Raw genomic sequence first — 27,386 nt, forward strand, 5'->3', positions numbered from 1 at the left:
CCAGTAGTTAGGACTCTGTGCTTTCACTGAACTGCAGTGCAGCCCAAATAAATAAATAAATAAATTTAACCCACACTTATTTCAGATAACTTGGAAATTTCAATATCAAAAAGAAAATAAAGGAAAAAAAAAAGAAAAGAAAAGAAACATTCATCAGCAATCCCGCTACCAAAGAACCACCACAACTGAGGTCTGGGGGTATTTCCTCCCTATTATTTTTCTTTTTCTATATCCTTTTTTTCTTCAGTTAACATTGTGAGCAGCTTTCCCATATCATTAGATATTCTCTGAAAATTTTTAATGTCAGCATAATTTCTGTCTTGTGGATGGATGTACATAAGAAATCTTTCACTTACCAGATATAAAATAGATAAACAACAAGGACCTACTATATAGCACAGTATCTTGTAATAGCCTGTAATGGAAAAGAATCGGAAAAAGAATATACCTATATATACGTATGTATAACTGAATTACTGTGCTATACACCTGAAACTAACACAACATTGTAAATCAACTATACTTCAATTAAAAAAATTTTTTAAAGAAATCTTTCACTTACTTTAGGAAATTTTCACGTATTTAAATAACACTTTAGCACAATATTTCCCAAATTGTGTTCTGTGAAATACTAATCTACAAGATGATCAAAGATGCTCTAAATAGAATAGGTTTTACTGTCAAATAAGTTTGGGAAATGATGAATTGAACAATGCTAAACAGATTCCTATCTACAACACTTCTCAGGACATTTAAAACTCTCAGGTGCTCAAAGATTCCTCAGATTGTTGAGCCTGGCGGGGAGGGAGGTTAAAAGTGCTCCCAGACTTAGGACTTACGTGACCATGGTTAAAATGGAATGCAATCCAAAAAATGCTAGTTTAGCGTCCTCAACAGAAAACAAAGCAAGTAGATCTCAAACGGATTTACTTCCTGGAGCTGGACTCCCACTGGGTTTCTTTCCTCTCTTCTGGCTACTACTTTCCTCGGTATTAAAAATGTTAAACAACATTTCAGAAATAGAGACCTGATTGAAATAAAGACTTGTTTATTTGGGATTTGTTAGGACTGCAACACAGGAGACACAGATCCAATAAGCACTTGAACTGTGTCCCACCAGACTACAAAATGGTGGAGGCTTACAAAGGCAAAAAACCCACAAGGTTACATAAATTGTTTGTCAAGAATTAGGATTGGAGCTGGCAAGACGTAAGGGTGCTTGGTAAGCAAGGATTTGTTAGGAGTCTGAAACGATTACAAAATTGCAAAGGTGGGGGCTAATTTGAAACTACAAGGTTGCAACTAGCAGCTGCTAGCAGATTCTGTTTTGAAAACAGCTGGTAGTGTCCTTGAGTCTGATACAGTTCAGAGAAAATCCAAGTTCTCAGTGATGAAGGAATGCATCTGAAATCATATCCACAGTGGCCACTTGGCTCCATTTTGCATGCCTGTACCACAGTTACTCCATTTTGATTTTTAAACGATCTTAAGTGTGTCATTAAAGAGAAGAGAGGATTGCCCTGAGAATTTCTCTGACGTTCATTCTGCCTGCCCTCATCTGGCACAACCGTATCCAGGACATGCAGACAGATGTCAGACTTACAAGTCATGTTTTTGTGCAGGCATGAAGGAATCTTAGATTACAAGCTAAATATAGCTAAAGAAATTTACAAGAATATTTGTATTTAATTACCTGGCCATGGATGTAAATTATTTTAAAGCTTCAGCTATATCTTTCTGCTACTGTCTCTTTTATTTAAAATTCACCTAAGTATTGTATGTCAAGATTCTATGGCACCAATAATTTATTTCCTATAGTGTATTCATATTAGGAGAAAATAATAAACCAGTCTGCAAAGTGTAAAGCAAAACCTAGGAATAACCAATTACACAAGAAAATGTCAAGACTCTAACCTAGATTTCATTTTTAATCCACACCTGAGTCTTGAATTCCAAATAATTTTTACTTAACAGCCTGCTTAAAAAATTCTAGTTAAGGGCTCATTTTGGAGGTGGTTCCCAATGCCCTCCTATACTGGAACAGCCAAGTACTGGGAAATCCAAGGGTTGAGGGTGTCAGACTTGGGTGCCTACCCAGAACGTCTGTGTGGGCTGAACAAGTTACTTAAATTCTTCGATCTTAAATTTCCTCTTATGCTAAAAGCAGAGTATATCAATGCTCATCTCATGGTGCTTTGAGGAATACGAAGGCTTCTGGCACAATTTCATATGTACAACACAAGTGTCCAAAATGGAAATGGTGGAGGGAGAGGGCGTTCACACTATACTTAACTTGCTACCGGATAATTCATGGGTGCAGAAATACTTAAAACCGAGCTGGCGTAGAGGTGCAAAGAGCGGTTTCCAGACCCTCTCGCCCACCTGGGCCCTGCTCTCTGGAGACTGCACAAAAAGGGGCCCAAGAAGTATATCCAAGACAACCTTCTCAGAGACCATAAGAGCAAAGCGACACCCACTTTAGTACTTCAGGACAACCCACCGCGCGAACTGCGCACCCGCTGCGGGAACTTGGCGCTCCGCTCCCGCCTGCGTCTGGGGGCGCCCCGAAGTTCCGGCCACAGCTGGGGTTCCCAGGGGCTCCCTCCCGCCGGACCACCTCTGGCCCGAAGTCTGCTCGGAGGAATCGGCCTGCCCTCGACGGCCCTCGCGCGTTTCGTCCGCGCCAGGCCGGCGCCAAAGGACCCCCTATTTCTTACCGCTACAGTCGGCCGCAGCCCACGCCGGAGTAGGGGTCGCAGATGGGGCGGAAGGTGGGGTCCGGGACTCAGGCCCGGCCTGCTGCATGCTCGCTGCATCCCGCCGGCCGTGGCAGCGGCGTTGTCATGACGACCGCGCGCGTGCGCCAGCCGCCCCAGGCCGCCAACGATCTGCGCCGGGAGCGGATCCGCCGCGCGACCCTGAGCGCCGGAACCAGCCGGCTGTGGCGACCTTCGCCATTACTCCCTCGGTCCCTGAGACCTGATTGGGCGGAAAGTGAACGCCGATGCTATGGAGGCTCCTTGGTCACCCCGTCTGGGTCCAGGTCACCTGCCCTGGGTTAAAGACACACTGAGGGAGGGCACCCTGGCTCCTTTGCAGGGGGAAGTTCTCGAGGTTTAGGGGGCACAGCTGATGGGCTAGGGGCCGGGGATACCAAGACGATTATGACACAGTCCTCTCCCCAAAGTGTGCACATACCTGCGGAGGCCAGGCGCAAAAGCACAGAGTGGCACTAGCACGGATGGGGCGCGGAGGTAAGGGGGCATAAAGGGGCTTGTCGATCAGTCTTGTGGAGGGGTGGGAGCATCAGGGAGGGCTTCTTGGAAGAGGTATCATCCTGACTGGCCCGGGTGAACCTGCCAGAGGGCAGAACTGCTTTGTGTGTATCTGGAGATGTGCAGGTACTTGGGGCTGCCCAGATGAGCCCGGACTGTGTCTGTATTGGGGGCGAAGGGGGAGCTGTGTGGCAAGCGAGGCCAGATCCACGTGGAGTCCTGTGCATCCTCTGAGAAGCACAGCTGTTACGGGGCAGGGCACTGGGAGCTCTCAGATGGGGAACAGCTGATGGAGGATGGATTTGACACGACCTAGGGGAGATGCAGTATGAAGTAGCTCAGGAGAGATCATAAAGCCTCAGCTAAGACTGGACTTTGGGGAATGAGAAGGAGACAGAACCCAGCGATAGTTACAGGGTAACATGGTCAGGATTTGGTACTTGGGCCTGGGGGAGAGAAGAAAAGGAAGGAGGGAAGGAAGGCCCTCTATTTGGGGTTACCATAGATCAAAGAGAAGTGGTAGGCCCCTGTAGAGCAGCGGTCCCCAACCTTTTTGGTACCAGGGACCGGTTTCGTAGAAGACAATTTTTCCACAGACATGGGGTGGGGGGGGAGGCATGTGGGGTTGGGGGGGGATGGTTGAGGCTGTAATGTGAGCGATGGGGAGCGATGGGGAGTGGCAGGTGAAGCTTCGCTCACTCGCCGCCACTCACCTCCTGCTGTGCGGCCCGGTTCCTAACAGGCTGCAGACCGGTACCGGTCCATGGCCCAGGGGTTGGGGACCCCTGCTGTAGAGGACTCTGGAGCCAGTCAGAGACTCCTTGCCTGAGCAAAGGTGCAAGGAAGATCCTCAAGGTAAAAACAGGCCATTTAGGAAGACAGTTCAAAGGTGAAAAACAAAATGTCTGAGTCCTCTCTCCTTCCCACTCCCCCACCAGCCAATTCCAGACCACCGCTCCACTGCCAAGAAATTGTGCCAGGCAAGGCAGAGGTCTCTTGAAACCCTGTGTAGCCCACAGATTTTAAGCATCTCTTGAAGTATTTCTTCAGATTACACATGATGATGATAGAAAAGACAATTATATTTTCATTTACCCCACGTGCTACAAACAAAGTTGAGAGGTAGCCTGAAATACTGAAGTGTGAGTGTAGGTGCAGTTCAGCACCCGCCCTTCCCTATTCCTCCCTTAAAGAATTTTGAGTTAAGAAAATAGGGGAAAGAGAGGTTGAGGATTAATTAATTGCTGCCCCAGGGGAAGGGAAGAATACTCTTCCAAAGGAGCAAGAAGAGCAGAATTAGACTTTTGTTCTAGAGAGTGACTAACAAACAGGGTCAGAACAGGGTAAACAGGAAAGAGCTGCTTTAACCAGACAAACAGCACCTTCAGCACTGTTCTCCCCATCTGCCTTAGCAAAACACAAACAGTATTTACACAGAACGACAGCCTGCAATGTCAAAATGCGTATCAAATAGGATGGTCAAAAAGACAGCACATGTACAGCTCATTTCCATTAGTACCTTTCTCATCACCCCCAGTGATTTCCAGATATGGAGGAGGGATGTAGTTTGGGGGAAAAAAAACCTCCCTGACTGGGGGTGGGTAGGGGAGCAGGGGAGAGGGATGCTGAGTGGATTCACTGGGTGCTTATGTGTCAAGAACTCGGAGTAGAGGTCTAACTCGAATCTGAGATTTCTAGAAGTCAGAACCAAAGAAAATATGTGAGGATGTCATTCCTTGTCGTCCCTCAGTATCCTCAGGGATTTGTTCCAGGACCCACTCGGATCCCAATATCCATGGATGCTCAAGTCCCTTATATAAAACAGCATAGTATTTGCATATAACCAATGCACATCTTCCTGCATCCTTTAAATCACCTCTAGACCACGTATAATACCTAATACAATGTAAATGCTATATAAACAACTGTAAATACCATGTAAAAGCTATGAAATAGTTGCCAGGGCACGGCAAATGCAAGTTTTGCTTTTTGAAACTTTCTGGATTTTTTTAGTCAAATATTTTTCATCTGAGGTTGGTCAAATCCATGGATGTGGAACCATCAGATACACGGAGGGCTGACTGTATGCGATCCCCATGCTTCAATAAAAGGCAGCATTTACATTTCTCTGGCACCTTATAGTAGGAAGGCTTAGTCGGTGTATATTTATGTAAGTAACTTAATAGACATGTCTTTGACTATAGGTTTGTAGAAGATCCAGAAATATTTTTCAAATGATTCTTTCTTTTATTGTTATTTTATTTAAAAAGCCAACAGCATGGTGTTTAATTATGACTTAAGGAAGTCATGTCTTGAGGAAACACAGATAATATGGTCTAGTAAGTTATTTCCTGATAATATGGAGATAGAACTCAAAGGATCTGGGGAAATTAATATTTAATATATTCATTAGCTATTTTTCCCAACTCTCAGATGGCTCAACTGAGCTGCTAGCAAGCAGAGTAAATTCCTGGTTGAATTTTCTGCTGAAGTGCTGATTTCTGGTGGGGTTAATGCATGCATGTTGTTTGTGTACTGAATATGGAAAAATTGGTGTTCTGTTATTAAAAATGTTTTGGCCCATGGATAAAAGAAGAGTGAGTTATGTGAAGTCTACATTCTTATTTTCTGAAGAGATGAGAAAGTATATCAATGATTAGTAAATGGAACAGTGCCCAATGCCTTCTTGCTCATTCGTTATGCAAGATAACGGTTTGAAAACCCAAATTTTAAAAAAGAAAAAGAAGAAAAAAGGTTTTGTTTATAAATTACTAGGTCTATAGTTTGGTGGTATGGGTGCAGGACTGAAAGATATAAACATTTGTGAAATGGATAAAATGCCACTTTGAGTCTATTTAAAAGAAATAAGTCCTGAGAAGCTATTTCAGATCAATAATTTGGCAACAGTAGGGAAATGGTGAAAAACTGAAACCATTTCCACGAAGATCAGGAATAAAACGGGGTTGCCCACTCTCACCACTGTTATTTAACATAGTTTTGGAAGTTTTAGACACAGCAATCAGAGAAGAAAAAGAAATAAAAGGAATCCAAATCGGAAAAGAAGAAGTAAAGCAGTCACTGTTTGCAGATGACACGATACTATACATAGAGAATCCTAAAGATGCTACCAGAAAACTACTAGAGCTAATCAATGGATTTGGTAAAGTAGCAGGATACAAAATTAATGCACAGAAATCTCTTGCATTCCTATACACTAATGATGAAAAATCTGAAAGAGAAATTAAGGAAACACTCCCATTTACCATTGCAACAAAAAGAATAAAATACCTAGGAATAAACCTACCTAAGGAGACAAAAGACCTGTATGCAGAAAACTGTAAGATACTGATGAAAGAAATTAAAGATGATACAAACAGATGGAGAGATACACCATGTTCTTGGATTGGAAGAATCAACATTGTGAAAATGACTATACTACCCAAAGCAGTCTACAGATTCAGTGCAATCCCTATCAAACTACCAATGGCATTTTTCACAGAACTAGAACAAAAAACTTCACAATTTGTATGGAAATACAAAAGACCCCAAATAGCCAAAGCAATCTTGAGAAAGAAAAACAGAGCTGGAGGAATCAGGCTCCCCAGGTTCAGACTATACTACAAAGCTACAGTAATCAAGACTGGCACAAGTATGGTACTGGCACAAAAACAGAAAGATAGATCAATGGAACAGGATAGAAAGCCCAGAGATAAACCCACACACATATGGTCACCTTGTCTTTGATAAAGGAGGCAAGAATATACAATGGAGAAAAGACAACCTCTTCAAAAAGTGGTGCTGGGAAAACTGGACAGCTACATGTAAAAGAATGAAATTAGAACACTCCCTAACACCATACACAAAAATAAACTCAAAATGGATTAAAGACCTAAATGTAAGGCCAGACACTATAAAACGCTTAGAGGAAAACATAGGCAGAATGCTCTATGACTTAAATCACAGCAAGGTCCTTTTTGACCCACATCCTAGAGAAATGGAAATAAAAGCAAAAATAAACAAATGTGACCTAATGAAACTTAAAAGCTTTTGTACAGCAAAGGAAACCATAAACAAGATGAAAAGACAACCCTCAGAATGGGAGAAAATATTTGCAAACGAAGCAACTGACAAAGGATTAATCTCCAAAATATACAAGCAGCTCATGCAGCTCAATATCAAAAAAACTACCCAATCCAAAAATGGGCAGAAGACCTAAATAGCTATTTCTCCAAAAAGATATATAGATTGCCAACAAACACATGAAAGGATGCTCAACATCACTAATCATTAGAGAAATGCAAATCAAAACTACAATGAGGTATCACCTCACACCGGTCAGAATGGCCATCATCAAAAAATCTACAAACAATAAATGCTGGAGAGGGTGTGGAGAAAAGGGAACCCTCCTACACTGTTGGTGGGAATGTAAATTGATACAGCCACTATGGAGAACAGTATGGAGGTTCCTTAAAAAACTAAAAATAGAACTACCATATGACCCAGCAATCCCACTACTGGGCATATACCCTGAGAAAACCATAATTCAAAAAGAGTCATGTACCACAATGTTCACTGCAGCACTATCTACAATAGCCAGGACATGGAAGCAACCTAAGTGTCCATCAACAGATGAATGGATAAAGAAGATGTGGCACATACATACAATGGAATATTACTCAGCCATAAAAAGAAACGAAATTGAGTTATTTGCAGTGAGGTGGATGGAGTTAGAGTCTGTCATACAGAGTGAAGTAAGTCAGAAAGAGAAAAACAAATATCGTATGCTAACACATATATACGGAATCTAAATAAACAAAAAAAAATGGTTCTGATGAACCCAGGGGCAGGACAGGAGAAAAGACGCAGATGCAGAGAATGGATTTGAGGACATGGGGAGGGGAAGGGGTAAGGTAGGACAAAGTGAGAGAGTGGCATGGACATATATACACTACCAAATGTAAAACAGATAGCTAGTGGGAAGCAGCCACATAGCACAGGGATATCAGCTCAGTGCTCTGTGACCACCTAGAGGGGTGGGATGGGGGGGAAGGTGGGAGGGAGATGCAAGAGGGAGGAGATACGGGGATATATGTATATGTGTAGCTGATTCACTTTGTTATACAGCAGAAACTAACCCAACAATGTAAAGCAATTATACTCCAATAAAGATGTTAAAAAAAAAATTTCTTTTTGAGTTTTTTTGGGCCTTGATTGTTTTCACCTTGAAATAATCTGTACACTAAAGAGATATTTTAGGATGGCAAGTTTTGCTTCCCTACATTACTGTTACCAGTTTATTTTAAAGGATACAACTCAGGAACAACCAAATGGAAGAGATGCATAGGGCAGTGTATGGGGAAGTGATGCAGAGCTTCTGTGCCCTCTCCAGGCACACCACCCTCCCAGTACTCTATGTGTTCACCAACTCAGAAGCTCTCTAAACCAAAGATGGTTTTTATGGAGGTTCCATTACAGAGGCATGATTGATTAAATCATTGGCCATTGGTGATTTAACTCAATCTCCAGCTCCTCTCCCCTTGTCTAAGGTTGGGGGCTGAGGCTGAAAGTTCCTCCCCTCTAAACATGTGTTCATTCCTCTGGCAACCAGCCTCCATCCTGAAGCTATCTGGGGCCCCAACTAGAGTCACCTGATTAGTATAAACTCAGGTGTGGTTGAAAGGGGCTTATTATGAATAGCAAGAGATGTTCCATTCTTCTATTCTCACTCCTATTACTCAGAAAATTCCAAGGGTTTTAGAAGTTCTTGTGTCAAGAACTTGGGGGAAAAGACCAAGACCATATATTTCTTATTATATCACAATATCACACCCAAGAGAATCTGCCTTTATTATTAGCTGAGCCATGTAGATTCTCCCTTGCCCCTGACCAAAATCTAAAATTACTTGCTTATAGAAAGTTGTCCACTCAACTTTCTATAGGTTATATGGAACTTCAAGTCGGAAGTTTATATGGAACTTCATCTCAGTATTACTTGAGAGGAGACTTAAAATTTTTTCAAGGGATATTATAGTTTCCCAGAAATTTTTATCAAAGCAAGGGGTGGTGTTACCATTACATGATTCTCCAGTCCTAGGTTAATTAAGGTTACTTTTAGCTTGTCTGTGTTAGAGGGAGAAGATCTCCCAGGTGAAGTTTTAAGTAAAATCTTGAAATTATTTTAACTAGAAATGGTTATTTTTGCTATCAGAGAGAGTCACACGTCATATTAACCTCAGGACCCTAATCTTACCTATCCAGTTTGTGTGTAATTAGACTTGGAGACAGAAGTATCAACACTTGATGTAAACTTGAGAGAGTTATTTTCTTAAACGGTTTTCTTGGGCATTAAATTTACACAAAGAAGGGCTATTTATTAAAATCTCCAAACCCTCACTCCTTGAAATGACGAAGCAACAGTAATTCCACTTGGAAACTTCTCAGTAATACTGGGTTGTAATAAGTTAATTTGACCATTTTCAGAAAGTAATCCCTAGGAAAAAATAGCCAATAATCAGTCTTCCCCATTCTTATTTACTGGCAGCTGTTGCAAATCCTGGCTTTAGAACCTCCTTTTATTAAGTCCACTAAGCATATACAATATAAATAGCTTTCAGAGGGCTAGCAACTTGATTCCAAACACATATGGGATATGATTAATGTGAGATAATATACACACCCATTCAAGACCTTCTAGGAAGGTCTCATCACGGAGCAGGATGAATGTTAAGAGAACTAAGTTCTTTTATGTGTCTGGAAGCCCAGACGTACTTGTGCGAACCCTAATTAGAGTGGCCAGTGCACACAAATTTCCCCCAGATGACTGTGTAGGAAGACTGGAAAAGAAAAGTCAAGCCTGAAACTTCACACCCAAGAAGAAAGATTTTAATTAAAACCAGGCTTCTCGGGCTTCCCTGGTGGCGCAGTGGTTGAGAATCTGCCTGCCAATGCAGGGGACACGGGTTCGAGCCCTGGTCTGGGAGGATCCCACATGCCGCGGAGCACCTAGGCCTGTGAGCCACAACTACTGAGCCTGAGCGTCTGGAGCCTGTGCTCCGCAACAAGAGAGGCCGCGATAGTGAGAGGCCCGCGCACCGCGATGAAGAGTGGCCCCCGCTTGCCGCAACTAGAGAAAGCCCTCGCACAGAAACGAAGACCCAACACAGCCAAAATAAATAAATAAATAAATAAATAAGAAATGTACCACAATTTAAAAAAAAACAACAAAAAACCAGGCTTCTCGTGAACAAATGACGTTAAAAACCTAGGTGAGGAGGTGAGGTTAGGTCATAATGCTCTGCTCCTGCTTCCTACTATGTCCTGAGAAGAGCCCTTTTAGTTATTTACTTTCTTTACCTGTGAAACAGGGATTGTAATGGTGCCTCCTTAGAATTCTTGTGAGGATTAAATTGGTTAAGTAAAACCTAGAGCACATAACTAAGTGTCCTTGGTGTTCTCTATTTCTATTTTATTTATATTATCACCTCAGTCTGGATACTGTTGATTGCCTAGGAGCTGTCAGCATTGTCAGTCATCTGTATTTAGGAAATGAGATCTTATCCTACAGGACTGAACAGTATTAGATAAGGACAAAGATGTTGGAGACAACTAGTTCTAGACATAATTTAATCCATGATACATCTTCTCCGGTTTTTTTTTTTTTTTTTTTTTGGCCACACAGCATGCGGGATTCCCCGACCAGGGATCGAACCCGGGCCCATGGCAGTGAAAGCACTTAGGCCTAACCACTGGACCACCAGGTAATTCCCCATCTTCTCCTTTCTTTAAATAACAGAGGACAACACCATCCCAGAGCTCTTTTTGAGGCTAGGCATATAGCAACAAGGATCTGAACCCCATGCTGCTATGCTGCAAGAAGCAATAATATTAAGTGTGGGGCTGGAAACTCACCCCCCTCCATCTTGCCTGGGCCTCTGTGCTGGATGGGAGGCCTAGTCCTCCAGCAGGAAAGCCGCCACCCTAAAAGGCAAGTGCAGAGAGGCCACAATCAACCTGGCCACCATCATGTCATAGTCTTCCCTGCCTCCCCCCTTAGGCTGTGCATGTGCGTGTGTGTCTGTGTGTGTGTGTGTATTAACAACCAAGGGCTTAGTCTTCTGCAGTACAAAATTAACATCTTAGATTTGTAAGATTTGTCAATCTAGTAGTGTAAGTCTGCCACTTTTGTTATTATTCAAGATTGTCTTTTGCAATTCCAAGTCTTTTACGTTTTCATATAAATTTTAAAATCAGCATATGAACTTCTACCAAAAAGAAAAAAGAAAGCTTGCTGAGATTTTGATTGGGATTGCACTGAAACAACAGATCGGTTTGGGGACTACTGACATCTTACCATTGAGAGTTCTAACCCATGGACATGATCTATCTGTCCCTTTAATTTCTTTCTGGGTGCAACTTTAATTCATTTCCGTTCACTGCAATTTCAAATGTCTTACTTAAGGATTGAAATGCTTCCCCCCAGCCAGGCTTAGAGATCTAAGACCATGAGACAAGAGGATCTCTCTCTACTTTTTCATCCCACCTGCAACTTTCCCTAAGGCCACGGAGTCAGCCCCAGTCCATTAGGGGTGAACTAGCTGGTGGGGAGAATTGGCTCTGCATTCAGCTCCTGATGCTACCAACCAGGTTCACTTGCCTGAGAACACAGCAAGCCAAACACTGAGATGTGAAAGTTTGCAGCAGAGAAAGGGTTGATTCACAAAGCAGCCAAGCGAGGAGACAAAAGAACAAGTCACAAATCCACCTCCCCAAAGACAAGGGGCTTAGGATATTTATGAGATAAAGAAGCAGGGTGGCCTGAGGTGTGGGGAGCATGGGGAAAGATAAGAAAAAAGTGAGGTAATCATCGTTCTGCGCAGGCACAACTAAGCTACATGATTCTTCATGGGACGCATGTTCAGAATACCGTGACATTAGCGTCCTCTGAGGGTGGAGTTTTTGACCCTTTGACGGCAAATGGTCACCGATCAGACACTCGTACATGCCCAGATGCAGGGTCAGTAGTCTCAACCAGTCTTAACTGGCTGGAGAGCCACCTGGACCAGAGCTGACTCCAAGTTCCTGAAAAACAAATCGGGCAAACACCTTACGACTCCTACGTCAGAGATATTATCTATAGGGGTGGTGAATGGGTCTTGTAACGCATTGTTTAGGCTACGCGATGCTTGGAGGATACGCAAGTTTTTGTAAAAACAATTAAAGCGAGCTTATCAGTGAAGGCAGGTTACAGTGTACTATTTATTAAGCAAGTTATAGTTTAATGGATCTGACTGATGACTACCCTCGATTTCACGGATTCTAATCCACCGTGCCCGCTCACACATGGCTGTTAAAAGTTTGGCTGGCTTTTCCTCGTCCCAGAAGTTCCTTTGCCTGTGCCTATGGCAGGCTTGCTTCTCCACACGCCAGTCCCCAAACTTGAAAATGCCACCGGGCATGAAAGTGCCCACTGGTCTCCTTATTTAGGAACGTCTAGTCCATCTCTAGAATTTAATTCTACTGGCCTTCTTTACATCCACAACTCTCTGGGGGATTTAAGGAAACATGCAATTTTTGTTTCGTTTCTTGGCCACGCAGCTTGCGGGATCTCAGTTCCCTGACCAGGGACTGAACCCAGGTCACGACAGTGAAAGCCCGGAATCCTAACCACTAAGCCACCAGGGAACTCCCCCAAATGCAATATTTTAAAATACTATTTTTTTCCTAATGTTTTCTCGGTGTTTATGGTAAGAGCAATGATCTTTTGCAACCTTCCACATCCAGCCTGAAAATAGAATCAAAAGAGGCATTTCTAAAAATTGAAATTAGACAATCCTTTTTTTTAAAATATGAGTCAACCTGTTAGGAGAAAGAGCAGTCTTCTCCCAACATGAAACACAAAAACCTACATTTTATGTTGTGTCGTAGTGAGCACTAAATTTAATCAACTAAAGTTTATTTCTCTTAAGGATACCAAATCTGGTGGCAGGTAAACTGATATTTTTTTCTTTCTTTTCACAATATTTCAGATTTTGAATATTTGAACTTTCCATCAGAATAATGTCAAATGACAGCACAAAATCAGGACATTCATCTAGAATTCATCAGAAAAATGATCCACAACAGGTCTCTGATAGAACATTTTTCATTGACGCTTCTAATCAGAGCTTGCTTACCATTCCAGCGGAGATTTTAGGCTTACGAGAATTAGAGGAAGTGCATCTGGAAAACAACCAGATTGCAGAAATCCCCAAGGATATTCAGCATTTAAGGAACGTCAGGATCCTCTACCTGAACAAGAACAAGCTGAAGAATCTGTGCCCCGAGCTGGGGAAGCTGAGCAACCTGGAGGGCCTGGACCTGAGCGACAACCCGCTCCCGGCCTCGTCCCTTCGGGTCCTCAGCGGCATGCGCAAGTTGCGTGAGCTCCGCCTCTACCGCACGGACTTGGCGGAGATCCCCATCCTCGTGTGTAAACACCTTCACCACCTCGAGCTGCTCGGACTGGCGGGAAACCACCTGAAATCTCTGCCCAAGGAAATGGTGAACCAGACCAAGCTGAGGGAGATCCACCTGAAGCGAAACCAACTTGAAGTTTTCCCTCTGGAGCTGTGTGGTCTCTACAACCTGGAGGTCGTCGACCTGGATGAGAACAAGCTAAGTGTCATCCCAGAAGAGATTGGGAACCTGACGAAGCTGCAGAAGTTCTACGTGGCGTACAACAGCCTGCCTGTTCTCCCGGAGTCGCTGTGCCAGTGTTCCAAGCTGTCGGTGCTGGATTTATCCCACAATCGCCTCCACTCCATCCCGCACACCCTGGCCGAGCTCTCGCAGGTGACGGAGATTGGGCTGAGCGGGAACCGCCTGGAGAAGGTGCCGCACCTCCTTTGCAGGTGGACCTCGCTGCACCTGCTCTACCTGCACAACACCGGCCTGCGGGTGCTGCGCCGCCCCTTCCGACGCCTGGTTAACCTGCGCTTCCTCGATCTCAGCCAGAACTATCTGGAACGCTGTCCGTTGCAGATCTGTGAGCTGCAGAACCTGGAAATCCTGGCGCTGGATGATAATAAAATATGCCAGGTACCGATTCCCTTCCTGGCTGTCGCTATGCTCCCACCAAGGGCCCTTCCGGCCCTAAATTGGTGTAGTTCTGTGTCTAAACATCAGGAAATTCAAACTGAGTTTATGAGTGAAAATCCGGGGTTAACAGATGTATCCAACAGGGTCACCATTTATGTTACTTTTCCCCCCTGAATAGCAATAGTGATCATAAATGGTAGCTGATGTTTACTTACAATATGTATGTGCCAGTCACTGGGCTAAATGTTTTACATGTATTGATATTATCCCATTTAATCCTCACAATAACTTTTTGATGTGGGTGATATTATCCTCAATGATCTATGAGGAAAATGAGGCATGGGGAGCTTAACTAACTTGTCAAGGCCACACACCTGTACATGAGAGAGTCAGGATGCCAGCCCACAGCATTGGGTTGCAGGGTTCATGTTCTTAACAAGACCACCTCCTAACGGGGTTTCCTGAAACAGCAGAGTTCTCTGACACATACAACCTTAGGCCTTAACGTTCCATTCATGGGAAACTGCAAAATCAGTTTGTCCCCAGAGAAACTCTCCCACATGTATGCAGGGTGCTGTGTTCAAAAACGTTCATCATAGCATTGCTGATAATCATGACGTATGGGAGATAATCTAAATGTCAGTGGGTAGAGGAATTCGCAAGTAAATTGCGGTATATTTGTAAAATGGAATACTACACAATAATTTAAGTGAACTGGAGTTATACGTGCCAACGTGGATAGATCTCAAAATTGTGATGTTTATTAAAAAGTAAAACACCTAACTGCAGAATATTATATCACATATAAATCTTTAATTACACAAAACTACATACACACAACACATTTTATGGATATTTTTATATGTAATAAAAGTATAAAAATATGTACTGGAAAAAAAACTCACAAAATTCCTAATAATGGCTGCCTCTTGGAAGAGGGAGGAAGTCAAGGAGATGAGGATGGGATCATAAGAACTCAATTTTAATTGCAGTATTTCATTTTGTTCATTAACAAAAGGTTTGGATGGCGGGTACAGATGCTTTTTTTTATTTTATGTTTTTATTGAAGTATAGTTGATTTACAATGTTGTGTTAGTTTCAGGTGTACAGCAAAGTGATTCAGTTGTGTATATATGTTTCTTTTTCAGATTCTTTTCCATTATAGGTTATTACAAGATATTGAATATATCTCTATTTTTTTTCATATTTGAAAATTTAAAAGAACAGAGTTCTGTTAAAAGCAAAAGACAACTGTAGAGAGAGAGAAAGGGAGGTTTGGAAATCAACAACAGTAACCAAATATTAGGTCTGTTTTTCCTAGCCGTGAACACCACTCTCATGTACTTCGTACATTATAAAAGTCCTAGCCTTAAAGTTGTTTTTTGTTCTTTTTTAATCTTTTACTAGACTTTCAATTTCTAGAACTTTGGGGTTTTGGTTTTTTTTTTGGTTTTCCTCATTGCTAGAGAGTTTCAAAACTGCCTTTCAGGAAGTAAATATTTTGATGATGACTTTAAGATTTAGGAAGAGAATCTAGGACTTAATCTCTACTTAGGTAGCAGCCCACCTTGGAGGATTTTAGAGGTTCTATGAGAAGCCCGCTGCCCATCTCCCAATTCTTCTGCACCTCATGTAAGAAATTCCTTTTATAGTGAACAAAGTCTGTCATTCCACAGTTGGAGTGAAAGGCTCAAAATATAAGGCGCCCTTGGGAAGTTCACTTAAATCCTATTGAGTCATGAGTGATACCTAATCCTTTCCTGTGAGACATTTTAAGAAATCAGGGTGGAGGAGGGAATCACACACAGATGGCTCCTTAACAAAGATTAGCCTCACCCAATACCAAGTTTTACTGCAAGTCAAACTGCACCGAAATGTGAACACGTTCAATGTTATTATGTTGAACGTGAAAATCTCCATGTACCAGTGCTTATTATTCTTCAGTTCTTATGATGGTATTTCTGCGGTTTTCGCCTTCCTTTTTCAATTTCCTATTATGCCTCCAGCAACCTCCCAATGCATCTCTCTCCATAATGACACGTTGCCCTTAAGCCAACTCCTTATCTCTCACACCCCAAAATTTACCTCATGGGCTTCTGGCGCTAGAAGCCTGGCCAGTAGCTTTTTCTTGCCTAGATGGAGGCAAAAGTAGCTAACTTTCAGTGTGTATCTAGATGGATTTTATTTGTATGGTACATTTCTATTGTTGACTGAAAAAAGATGGACAACCCAAAAGTTGAGAATTATGTCTTATTTGGTGGACAAAACTGAGGACTTAAGCGGGGGACGCAGCCTCTCAGATAGCTCAGAGGGACTGCTCCACAGACGGAAGGGAGGAGCGGAGATATACAGGACTTTTTGCAACAAAGTCTAGGTAGTCGGAACTTCAAAAGATTACTGTTAATTAAAGAAAACCAAATTCTCAAGTTAAGGAATTTAGCGCTTTTCTGTGTATGGGAAGATGCAAGAGTCTGGGCTCACTGAAATCATTCCTTTGATATGCGCCTCAGCTATCTAGGGCCAGCATCCTGTGCTTTCCCATCCTGAGTCTCCTCAGGGTGCACCAGGGAGGTTGACTGCGGTGGCTGAGGGCTTGGGAGTGGGCAGCCCATTTGTCTCCATCCTGAGTTCCCTCAGGGCTCACTGTCAGGTGGCTGCAACATCTTTTGTTTACTGATTTGGCTGGTAACATTTTTCATTCACACTATTAAGGGGGAAAATTCAACCTCAGAATGGCTACAGCTCAATTATAGTGTCAGCAATAATTGTTCTCATTTGACGCTCTGCAGGTTTTCTGTACATCCAAATTTACTTACACTATACTTTAATATGACTACGATGGGATTAACTATTAGATCTTAAATATCCTGGGGAAAAAAATCTTTAAAATTCAGTGGGCTTTTGAAAAAGAAAAGCTAAACCTATGAACTAAGTAAACAGCAATAAGAGTGAAATGACTAGGTTATAATGAAGTGGTTAGATTGAAAACTCTTTCCCCATTATTTTGGCCTGCACTGAATGCAGATGCTTCCCATTGAAGGGATCTAAGGGCCTAACGAAGAATTTTGAAATAGCCGAGAAGGAAAGCTTAAACATCAGTTTCTCTGGAGGTTGACTTGTTCTGAGTTTTCTTTTTTTAATGTTAATAAATAAGTAAAACTGTAAACAGTTTATAACTTTTTAAGAAAATGAACCCTCACACTACACAATAAAGAGACAAATGTCTTATGGCAGATTCCAAGTGTATGAGACTTTTGCCTGTAGGTCAAAAGAAAGCCCACTATAGAGATAATCTATTCACTAATTATTTACCTATTCCACCCATCTAGAGAGAGATTGGGCTGAGCCAAACTCTATTAACCATTCTCATGAAAAGTAGAGTGGCAGATTAGGGAATGGGTGGGAGGAAAGCCCAAAGACTGAAGCAGGGACCTGTGAGGAAGGATTTCCCAGTGAGGAATAAAACCAGATAAGGGAACTATATTTCAAAATGAGTTAAGAAGCTATTAAGACACAGAGTTGGGCCTTTTTTCCTACAAGAAAATAGGCATTTCTGTAACATAATCAATAGGGTGATTGTGTCACATATTTTAAGAATGAGATTTTTCCATGTGGTTCCAGAGGGCCAGAAAGAGGCCAGTAGGTGGATGTATTAGTGACACAGATTTTGGCTTGACAGGAGAAGGAAATTTGATAAGTAGTGGTCTTCATCCAATGAGCTTTTCATCCCAGGAGGTGGTGTTTAAATATGGGCTGGATGGCTAGCTATGGAACATATTCAACCACCATATTAGAGGGTTAGAATAGAGAGACCTTTTTAAGGCCTTCCAACTCTGAAAGTCTGGGAGTGGGAGTCTGTGAAATGCCTGCCTAATACCAGGACAGATAGCCTTGGGATTTACTGGAGGGCAGAAGATACAATTGTAATTCATTGTTTCCTTCCACCTGAGATTTTAACTAAAGTTTCAGAATTGCTGAGCTAAAGCCTTTAAGGGTGAGAGAGAGTCATGTCACTAATTGATCAGTTCCAATAACAGAATTAATTATGAATATTATAGTTGCAATATTACACTAATAAGCTTAGTACTTTTTCTTTCAGTAGTGTCAAGCATTTGATACACTACAGCTTAAAATTTTGCAATAAAGTCGGTTAAAAATTGCTCTAATTTTATCCGGTGCATAAAAGTAAAGAGCAGAGAGGCTGGGGGAAAAGTAGAACTCCAGACTTTAGATCTATGAGTATAAATACTATATATGCAAACATATGAGCTAACTTTTCATCAGTAGGAGATGCTAAATTGCTCTACTTATTTTTTAAACATTCTGCCTCAAAACTAAAAGCCCAATTTATTTTCTTACTGTTAAAAATAATCTTGACCTGAAACTTATCTTTTTGGAATACTTCCAGTTACCTTCAGACTTTGGTTTACTTTCAAAACTGAAGATTCTTGGACTAACTGGAAATCAGTTTTCTTCCTTTCCAGAAGAAATCCTTTCTTTAGAGTCTTTAGAGAAATTATACATTGGCCAAGATCAGGGAGCCAAGCTTACCCATATGCCAGAATGCATTAGGAATCTACAGGTAAGCCTCCCCAAACGAGCAGGCAAAGAATTACATGCCCTGATTCCTTAAATTGGTTGATATTGAGAAGACATGGTGTTGTTCTCACAGGTTGCATGTGGAATCATCCATACAAGATCCCTAGCTCCCAGCAAGCAGTCACTGTTACACCTTGAGGTTTCCACTGTCTTCCTGAACAGCCCTGGGATGCATACTCCAAGAACATTTTATTGTAATTGCTCTTGGATATGTCAAGCCATACTTGTTTCTACTGTGTGGTTTGGCATGTTTTATTTGCAGAAACTGAGCCATACCACTTTCCAATTAATTTCCACTTTTTAAAAATATTCTCTGAAAATTATACTATTTTGAAGTTAAGGTATCATACAGATGACATGGCTGGGAGTCTGCATTTTGGATGGGACAGTGTGATTTCCCTCCCTGTATGGTGGAAGGCATATCATGGTGTACTTAACTATTGCACCAGGTTCATGCTGAAGATGGGTCCACAGCACTATGCTAAATCCTAGCAAAGCAACAAGATGACATCATTCAAAGTAGCCATACCAGAGTGTCTTTATGCATGTGTACTTTAAAGAATTTTTTTTCATGTTCCTGGTGCTACACTTTAATAATGATAAAGTAGGTGTAAGCCACTACATAACTCCCAGTCATGGAACTGAGCAATGGCATGTACAGAACAGGTACTTTTCACCTGTTCCTAATTCTCTATTCCTTTGCCCTGTGTTCATAGAACTCCTTTCATCAACTTGCTCCTTGTACATGTCACGCCACACTCTCCAAAATCTTAGGGTGAAATGCAAACATTAAAATCTTGCCCAGTGAGTCTGAAAATAGTTAACCTATTCTCTGTACATTTTGGCTACATCCACTTGGCCAATGTTGGATTGATGTTTGTGACAATTGCAGTTCTGTAGCAACTGCCACAGAGAATTAGCTGTTGAAAGGGAGCAAATGATATTTGTAGTTAAATGATCCAAACTGTTTTTCCATAAAGTTATCGTGAAACAAATAAACACTAGATTCCCATGTTCTCTTTTCCCTGCATACATGGGAACCGCAACTGATGGCTTAACTCAAAAATAATTGTAGTTTTTTATGATGATTCTTTAAATGTGTTTTTCCCTTTATCCCAATGCATAATATCCCCATTGAAAGAACATGGAGGGACTTCCCTGGTGGTCCAGTGGGTAAGACTCTGCACTCCCAATGCAGGGAGCCCAGGTTCGATCCCTGGTCGGGGAACTAGCTCCTGCATGCATGCTGAAACTAGGAGTCCGCATGCAGCAACTAAGACCCGGAACAGCCTAAGTAAATAAATATTAAAAGAAAAAAAAGAAAGAAAGAACATGGGAACTCACAGGTCATTCTGGTTACCATAATTCTTTTATCAATGTAAGGATCATTATGGTATACTCTCATGTTATTTCAGAGTCTTAAAGAGCTGTATGTAGAGAACAATTATCTCAAGTACCTGCCTGTATCCTTGGGATCAATGCCCAACTTGGAAATTCTTGATTGCCGCTGCAATCTGATTAAGCAACTTCCAGATGCCATTTGCCAAGCACAAGGTGAGGAATCTTTGTAGATCCACAGCCCAGTGGAGTTTGAGGCCAGCATTTCCCATGATTGAAGGCTTCCTTGCCCTACTAAAGATCAATCTCAGTGATGAGAGCTTAGACCTACCCCATCATCTCCTTGCAGAGCTTCCTAGTGGTGTGGGGAAGGCCAGGTGCCAGATTAGTACAGCTAAGAGCCTCACAAAGGCAATTAGATTGTTTATTAAGAATTGAAAAGAAAATAGCAACTGCTAAGAAAGTTAGCATTCATCCATATAGTCATTATGCCATGAACAAGAATTTACTGAATACCTACTATCTGCCAGAATTTGGAGTTGGGGGTCCTGTATTAAATTTGCATTAGGTCAATACGTCACTTGAATAAAAGGAAAAGGATTGACCCAGAGTAATGAAATTAGCAAGAGGAGACTTTTGGAGCTACATGATTGACATGAAAAATCATATATGATTCATATTTGAACATGCAAACATTTTCCACTAGGCTAAACCACTATTTGTAAATCCATCCATTCACTGAACAGGCTTTTGCTGAGATCCTACTGGAACCAAATAAAAACTTTTTTTTTGCCATAATGTGCTGAATCTTCAAGTTTATAGATGTGTTTTCAAGCTATGACTTATTCTTTAATGAAAGGAGGATGAAGGAATATGAGTGGAAGCTGTTGCCTGCCCATACCCGTAGGACATAATTCAAAGAGTAGCTGCAGGGGTGGGTATGTGGTACTCCTTAGTCATGCCCCTGACCATGCATTTTTATCCTCTCTTTGATCCCTGGAGGAATGGAACTTTCTCAACATTTTTTAGTATTTACTAGTTTCCTGTCTCTAACACTGATTTACACTGGCTCCAACAAGTTTGAGTTGTTATAAAAAAGAGAACTTGGTTTGCCTCATTAAATGTGCCATCTTTTGTTACATGGCATAGGAGGAAACTAACACTTCAAAGTGATTGGACTAAAGAATGCATGCTTTAATTTTGCTTGTTTTTAAGACAAACTCATTATTTTTAAAAAATCATTACAGCTTTGAAAGAATTACGGCTCGAGGACAACTTGATCACCCATCTTCCAGAGAATCTGGATAGTCTAGTGAATCTAAAAGTTCTGACACTGATGGGCAATCCCATGGAAGAACCCCCAATGATAGTGTGTGCCGAAGGCACTGAGGCTGTATGGGCGTACCTTAAAGAGAGAAGAAATATGAAGACAATGGCAACAAAGGTAAAATCAGCAAAAATTTTGTATAACATATTCACAGTTGCTTGGAGTGGGATTAGTGTTAAACTATAGATTTATGAGGCTGCTCTGTACACATCTATACCTTGAGACTAGAGATTCTTACTTACTTTTATATCCCCGGGGCTAAGCGAGAGAGTTTTTAACATCATCCTAGCATTTTTTGTCTTTTCTGTTCCTTTTCTCTTTGTCAGATGAGAAGCCGACAAATAGGCAAAAGAAACCAAAACTTCAAATTCCCAAACTATCTAAAACTGTTGGACTATTCACTGGAGTGAAAAGCTTATGTTAACAAAGTCAGTAAGATGAGGCTGAAAAATTAGAAAGGAAAACATTTATGGATCAGAGGTCTAGAGACCAGAGTTCTGCTCTGCCCCTAACTTAGCATCAAAGGGCTAAGATCCTTCTCACTCTCCTTGCCCACCAAGCCCATGGAAACATAAGGATACCCCAGACAGCCCAGGAATGTGTCCACTTCAGTCAGTATTCAGTATTCTTCATTCAACTGGTCCAAACCCCCATCATCTCACACCCAGATGACTGCATTAGCCCTCCAACTAGTGTCCCTACTTCCTCACCTGCTTCCCCTGTGATACATCTTCCACTCAGCAGTCAGACCTACGCTGTTAAAACCTAGGTCAGATCTTGCCATGCCTCTGCTGAAGTGGGCAACTCTCCATTTTACCTGAAATAAGAGTTAGTCTTTGGTCTGTAAGACCCTTTATCAATGGCCCTCAATCATATCAGACCTAACATCCTCCCTTTCCTGGTAAATATTGTGTGATACCTCCTTTACGCTTCTGAAATTAAACTCATAGATAATATAAGCTACCACAAACATAATTTTAATAAATCAAAATAATGCCCGAGCTGCAACATAAAGGCAAAAAGTTTATATTAAAATATTAATTTTAATATGTATATACTCAGGAATGACTACACTGGAAGAATGAAAATAATATTTGGGGGATACTTCCTAAAAGCATTTTGAAAAGCCATGCACCCTCTTGCACATTTTAAAATTGATATTTAACCTTTTTTGCCACTAAGTTTAAATCATTGCAAAGGATTTACTTTCCAGTGAATTTTACATACTGACATCTTAAAATAGAGTTTTAGATGAGTATTTTAAATGTATCCAATTGAATCTAAGTACCATTATGATTTGATATGTCAGTAAACATCAATTTACAAAATACTTAAACAAGTTCTTATCTTACATGTCAAAATTTTATGTCATTTCTTTTTCTTCTTGAACGTGTATTTCCATTCCACTTTCCCCTCAGAATTAACCTTAGTGTGTGTGTGTATGTCATTTACAGATCACCTCATACTTCTAGGCTACAAAAATATTTATATAAATTAAAATTTTAAATTAAAATTTTTTTCTATGATCACAGTGTTGTAATGTTCTGGATTGAGTCTTAGTGCAATTAGTAGTAGTATAAAATTGACCAAAATAATATAAAATCTATTATAAATTTTGATATTTAATTATTTGACTTACAGGATTTTTGGAAAGACTTTTTCACATAGTTTATATATCATTGCATAAATATTAATTATTGCTAGAATGAGATAAAGTTTGGCATCAGTTCCATTCCTATTTTTTATTTTACAAATGAGAAACTTTGTTTAAATTCTTAAGTTGACAAGAATGGAAAAAGTGGTTTTTTTTGCCTATATCGTTTTGTTTTAAGTGACAGGGCCTCACATATCTCTGAACTTCTTCCAGATATATCCCAAAAAATAGATAGCAGGCTCTAAGCTGACAAATTAACTTCAATTTTCTTGAAGGCAAAGAGCTGGAAACCACCTGACTTACAAAAGGATTGGTTACCCAGCCTGTAGAGCCAACATCAATATTATTATTTTTTTAATACATTTATTTATTTTTGGCTGCATTGGGTCTTCGTTGCTGCACGCGGGCTTTCTCTAGTTGCGGCAAGCAGGGGCTACTCTTCGTCACAGGTGCGCTGGCTTCTCATTGCGGTGACTTCTCTTGTTGCGGAGCACAGGCTCTAGGCGCAGAGGCTTCAGTAGTTGCAGCACAGGGGCTCAGTTGTTGTGGCTCGCGGGCTTAGAGCACAGGTTCAGTAGTTGTGGCTCACAGGCTTAGTTGCTCCACCACATGTGGGATCTTCTCAGACCAGGGCTCGAACCTGTGTCCCCTGCATTGGCAGGCGGATTCTTAACCACTGCGCCACCAGGGAAGTCCTACTATTTTTAATTATCTCTTTTTTTGGTGTCCCAGAGGTTTTTGGAGTCCAGGGCAACCCCCCCTGGTCAGATTCAGGTAGATGAGAGACTGCCAGAGGGGCAGTTGTGAAGGGGCAGCTACAACTAGAGGGTCAGCAGTTGTGTTCCTTGGCAGATACATTTCAGCGAGGGGTACGGATGGAAGTTAAAGCTCTGGAAATGAGTTGCTTCCAACCTATCTAAGCCTGCACACTCTTGGAAAGTCTTTGTGGACCAGGGTGCATGTCACAAAATAGAGGTCTGTTAAATCTTAGCACACAAAAAGCCTCGTAAATTTCCAGAATCCCCCTCCTGGGCAATACTGTTCTCCTGGAAAATCACCACCTTAACTGATCTGCTGCTTCCACCCTGCATCTCATCCTTCCCATTTTCACTTTACTTCAGTCACAAATGGGGTCCTTGGTGTTTTTTCAAGGCCCATGCGTGCTCCTGCTTCAGAGCCTTAACACTGGCTCCTGCCTCTGCCCAGAGGTGCTTCCCCCAGATGTGGATGAGACCGGCCCTCACTTAGTTCAGCCTCTGCTCAAATATCCACACATCTGCCCTTCATCCACCTTCTATAAAACAGCATACCTCCACCCACCTCATTCACGCATTCGTTCAACAACTATTTACTGAGCTGCTACTATGTACCAGGCACTGGAAATACATTCCCTGAACAAAATGGACAAATAGTTCTGTCCTCATATTGCTTAAAGCCTAGTGTGACAGGAATAAGAACATGAAATATAAAACATAAAATTGTATACTATGTTAGAAAGTGATTAATTGGTATTGGAAAAAACTCAAGCTAAGGGGAACTGAGATTGCCAGAAGTAGTGTGTGTGTGAGTGTGTGTTATAGGGGTTTCAATTTTTTTTTTTGGTCCAAACATTTATTTAGGCAGGAAAAACTGGCAGAGTTCAGACTGCTGTTCCATCCTACTGGACTACTAAAGTAGCCACTTACTATATTTAATCTCTGTTCTTTCATCTGATATTACTTCAGTTAGCGCTTTTTTTTTAAATTTTTATTTTATATTGGAGCATAGTTGATTAACAATGTTGTGTTAGTTTCGCGTCTACAGCAAAGTGATTCAGTTATACATATACATGTATCTGTTCTTTTTCAAATTCTTTTCCCATTTAGGTTATTACAGAATATTGAGCAGAGTTCCCTGTGCTATACAGTAGGTCCTTGTTGGTTATCCATTTTAAACATAGTAGTGTGTACATGTCAATCCCAAGCTCCCAATCTATCCCTCCCCTGCCACCCTTCCCCCTGGTAACCATAAATTTGTTTTCTAAGTCTGTGAGTCTCTTTCTGTTTTGTAAATAAGTTCATTTGTATCTTTTTTTTTTTTCAGATTTATAGGGGTTTCAATTTAATGAGATGGTCAGGGTAGGCCTCATTGGGAAAATGACTGTCTTAGCTCAGGCAACCATTACAATATATCATAGCTTGGGTGGCTTGAACAACAGAAACTTATTTTCTCACAGTTCTGGAGGCTAGAAGTCCGGGATGGTCCATGGTGCCAGCATGGTCAGTTTCTGGTGAGAGCTCCCTTCCTGCCTTGCAGACGGCTGCCTTCTCACCGTGTCCTCACGTGACAGAGAAAGAGCAAGCTTTCTGATGTCTCTTCTTATAAGAGCACTGATTCCATCATGAGAGCCTCACCCTCATTACCTTCTAAGGCCCAATCTCCAAATACCACCACATTGGGAATTAAGGCTTTTCAACATATGAATTGCGGGAGCAGGGGACACAATTCAGTCCATAGCAATGACAATTGAGCAAATTCTTGAAGAAGTGGAGGGGTGAACCATCTGAATATTAGGAAGAGTGTTCCAGGCAGAGCAAGCAGTAAAGGCAAAGGCCCTGAGCTGGAGCAGTGCCTGCGTGTGTCTGAGCAGTGAAGAGGCCTGCATTGCTGGAGCAAGTGAGCAAGGACGAGAGAGTTAAGAGATCAGGAGGGAGGGACAGATCGGATAGGGCTTTGTAAGCCATTGCAAGGCCCTGAGTTTTGTGGGGGGATTTGTTTGTTTGTTTTTGTTTAAGACGTGGATTTATTTAGAGAGATACACATTCCATAGACAGAATGCCGTCCATCTCAAAAGGTGAAAATGACCTTGGGAGAATCACACTCCACAGACAGAGTGTGGGCCATCTCAGAAGGTGAGAGGCCAGGACTTGAGTTTTTATTCTGAGAGAAACGGGGAGCCACTGGCAGGTTCGAATTGTCTACTAGAGAAGAGATTTCCTGAGTAGGTGCAAAGGAATAGGATCTCAAGAACAAGTAAGGGCTGCCTGTAGGTAGGAGCGCAGGTAGTCCGGGAACAAGAGGAAGGCAGGGCACAGGCATACCCATTCCCCTTGCTGTGCACTGTCACCTCCGCCATCTGTCAGATTATACAGTCATGTGTTTATTGTTTATTGTCTGTTCCCCTCCCTGGGATGTGAGCTCCACAGAGCCAGTGACTTTGGTATTTAACTGCTGTTTCCCAAATGTCTAGAACAGTGCCTGGCACACAAAACACCAAATACTTGAAAAATGCTTTGCCTGGATGACTGGCCAGTTGAGAAAGAGAGAAAATAAGGTTCAGAGTTCTAGTGACATTCCATTCTCCACATCTTGAAAACTACATACCAGAACAAAGAGCTGTAACCATCCCCAGTCCATTGTGATACCAGCTGATACTGTTCTTGTTTTCAGATTCAGGCATGGTGGCGTGGAATAATGGTACGCAAAGGATTTGGGAAATTTGAAGACCTGCTGAAATTGCAAAAGAAGGGAAGGAATTCTCCAAAAGATAAGAAAGGAAAGAAGGATGTAAAAGGAAAATCTGTAAAGAAAAATAAGAAATAATTCTATAAATGTATGAATTGAGGTAATGAACCCTGATGGATTAAGAGGGCAAAATCTCTAGGAATTAGATGCCTACCACACAAAAATTATTCACAGAGTTATGGTTATTTATAAAAATAAAGGTTCTTTTACTGAAATGTTGATGGATAAAAATGCTATGATGCCTGGGAATTGCTTCAGAATAATATCAGGGAGAGGTAAGTGTGGAGGATCCAAATGAAACAAGATTTGCCAAAAATTGGTAATTGTAGAAGCATGTGATAGGTATATGGAGGTTCACTGTACTATCATGTCTACTTTTAAAACTTTTAATTATGAAATAATTCACAGGAAGTTGCAAAGAAATGTACAGGGAGGTCCATGCACCCTTCACCCTCCCTCAGTGTTGACATCCTACATAACTATAGTACAGTAACAAAACCAGAAAATGGACATCACTACCAGCCACAGAGCTTATTCAGATTCCATCACTTATACATGCACTTTTGTGTGTGTGCATGTGTGTGTGTGTGTGTGTGTGTGTGTGTGTGCGAGT

The 27,386-nt window shown here is 41.5% G+C and overlaps 2 protein-coding genes across 5 annotated transcripts in view; one reads left to right on the forward strand and one right to left on the reverse strand.

Moving 5' to 3' along the window:
• Positions 1–3,012, reverse strand: part of LRRC34 (leucine rich repeat containing 34) — a 20,217-nt gene extending 17,205 nt beyond the window's left edge. For 2 of the 4 annotated variants that reach the window (XM_059920501.1, XM_059920502.1), the window contains exon 1: positions 2,718–3,012. In XM_059920501.1, coding sequence (XP_059776484.1) covers positions 2,718–2,805 — 88 coding nt within the window. In that variant the 5' untranslated portion in view covers positions 2,806–3,012. The remainder of the gene's footprint in view (positions 1–2,717) is intronic. The other 2 variants (XM_059920500.1, XM_059920503.1) reach the window with 2 other exon arrangements.
• LRRIQ4 (leucine rich repeats and IQ motif containing 4) lies at positions 2,905–27,036 on the forward strand. The gene is made up of 6 exons (XM_059920499.1): positions 2,905–3,254; positions 10,954–11,032; positions 13,301–14,351; positions 20,366–20,504; positions 21,536–21,732; positions 26,699–27,036. The coding sequence occupies exons 3-6, from the start codon at positions 13,332–13,334 to the stop codon at positions 26,849–26,851; spliced, it is 1,509 nt and encodes a 502-aa protein (XP_059776482.1). The 5' UTR covers positions 2,905–3,254; positions 10,954–11,032; positions 13,301–13,331; the 3' UTR covers positions 26,852–27,036.
• Positions 27,037–27,386: the final 350 nt, after the last annotated feature.

This window comes from Balaenoptera ricei, chromosome 4 (assembly GCF_028023285.1).
Source record: "Balaenoptera ricei isolate mBalRic1 chromosome 4, mBalRic1.hap2, whole genome shotgun sequence".
Taxonomy (NCBI): domain Eukaryota; kingdom Metazoa; phylum Chordata; class Mammalia; order Artiodactyla; family Balaenopteridae; genus Balaenoptera; species Balaenoptera ricei.

Coding starts and splice junctions, on each gene's coding strand:
- LRRIQ4 (XM_059920499.1), top strand. CDS start 13,332: ATGTCAAATGACAGCACAAAATCAGGACATTCATCTAGAATTCATCAG. Junction 14,352..20,365: donor ATGATAATAAAATATGCCAG/GTACCGATTCCC, acceptor ATGTTATTTCAG/AGTCTTAAAGAGCTGTATGT. Junction 21,733..26,698: donor TGAAGACAATGGCAACAAAG/GTAAAATCAGCA, acceptor TCTTGTTTTCAG/ATTCAGGCATGGTGGCGTGG.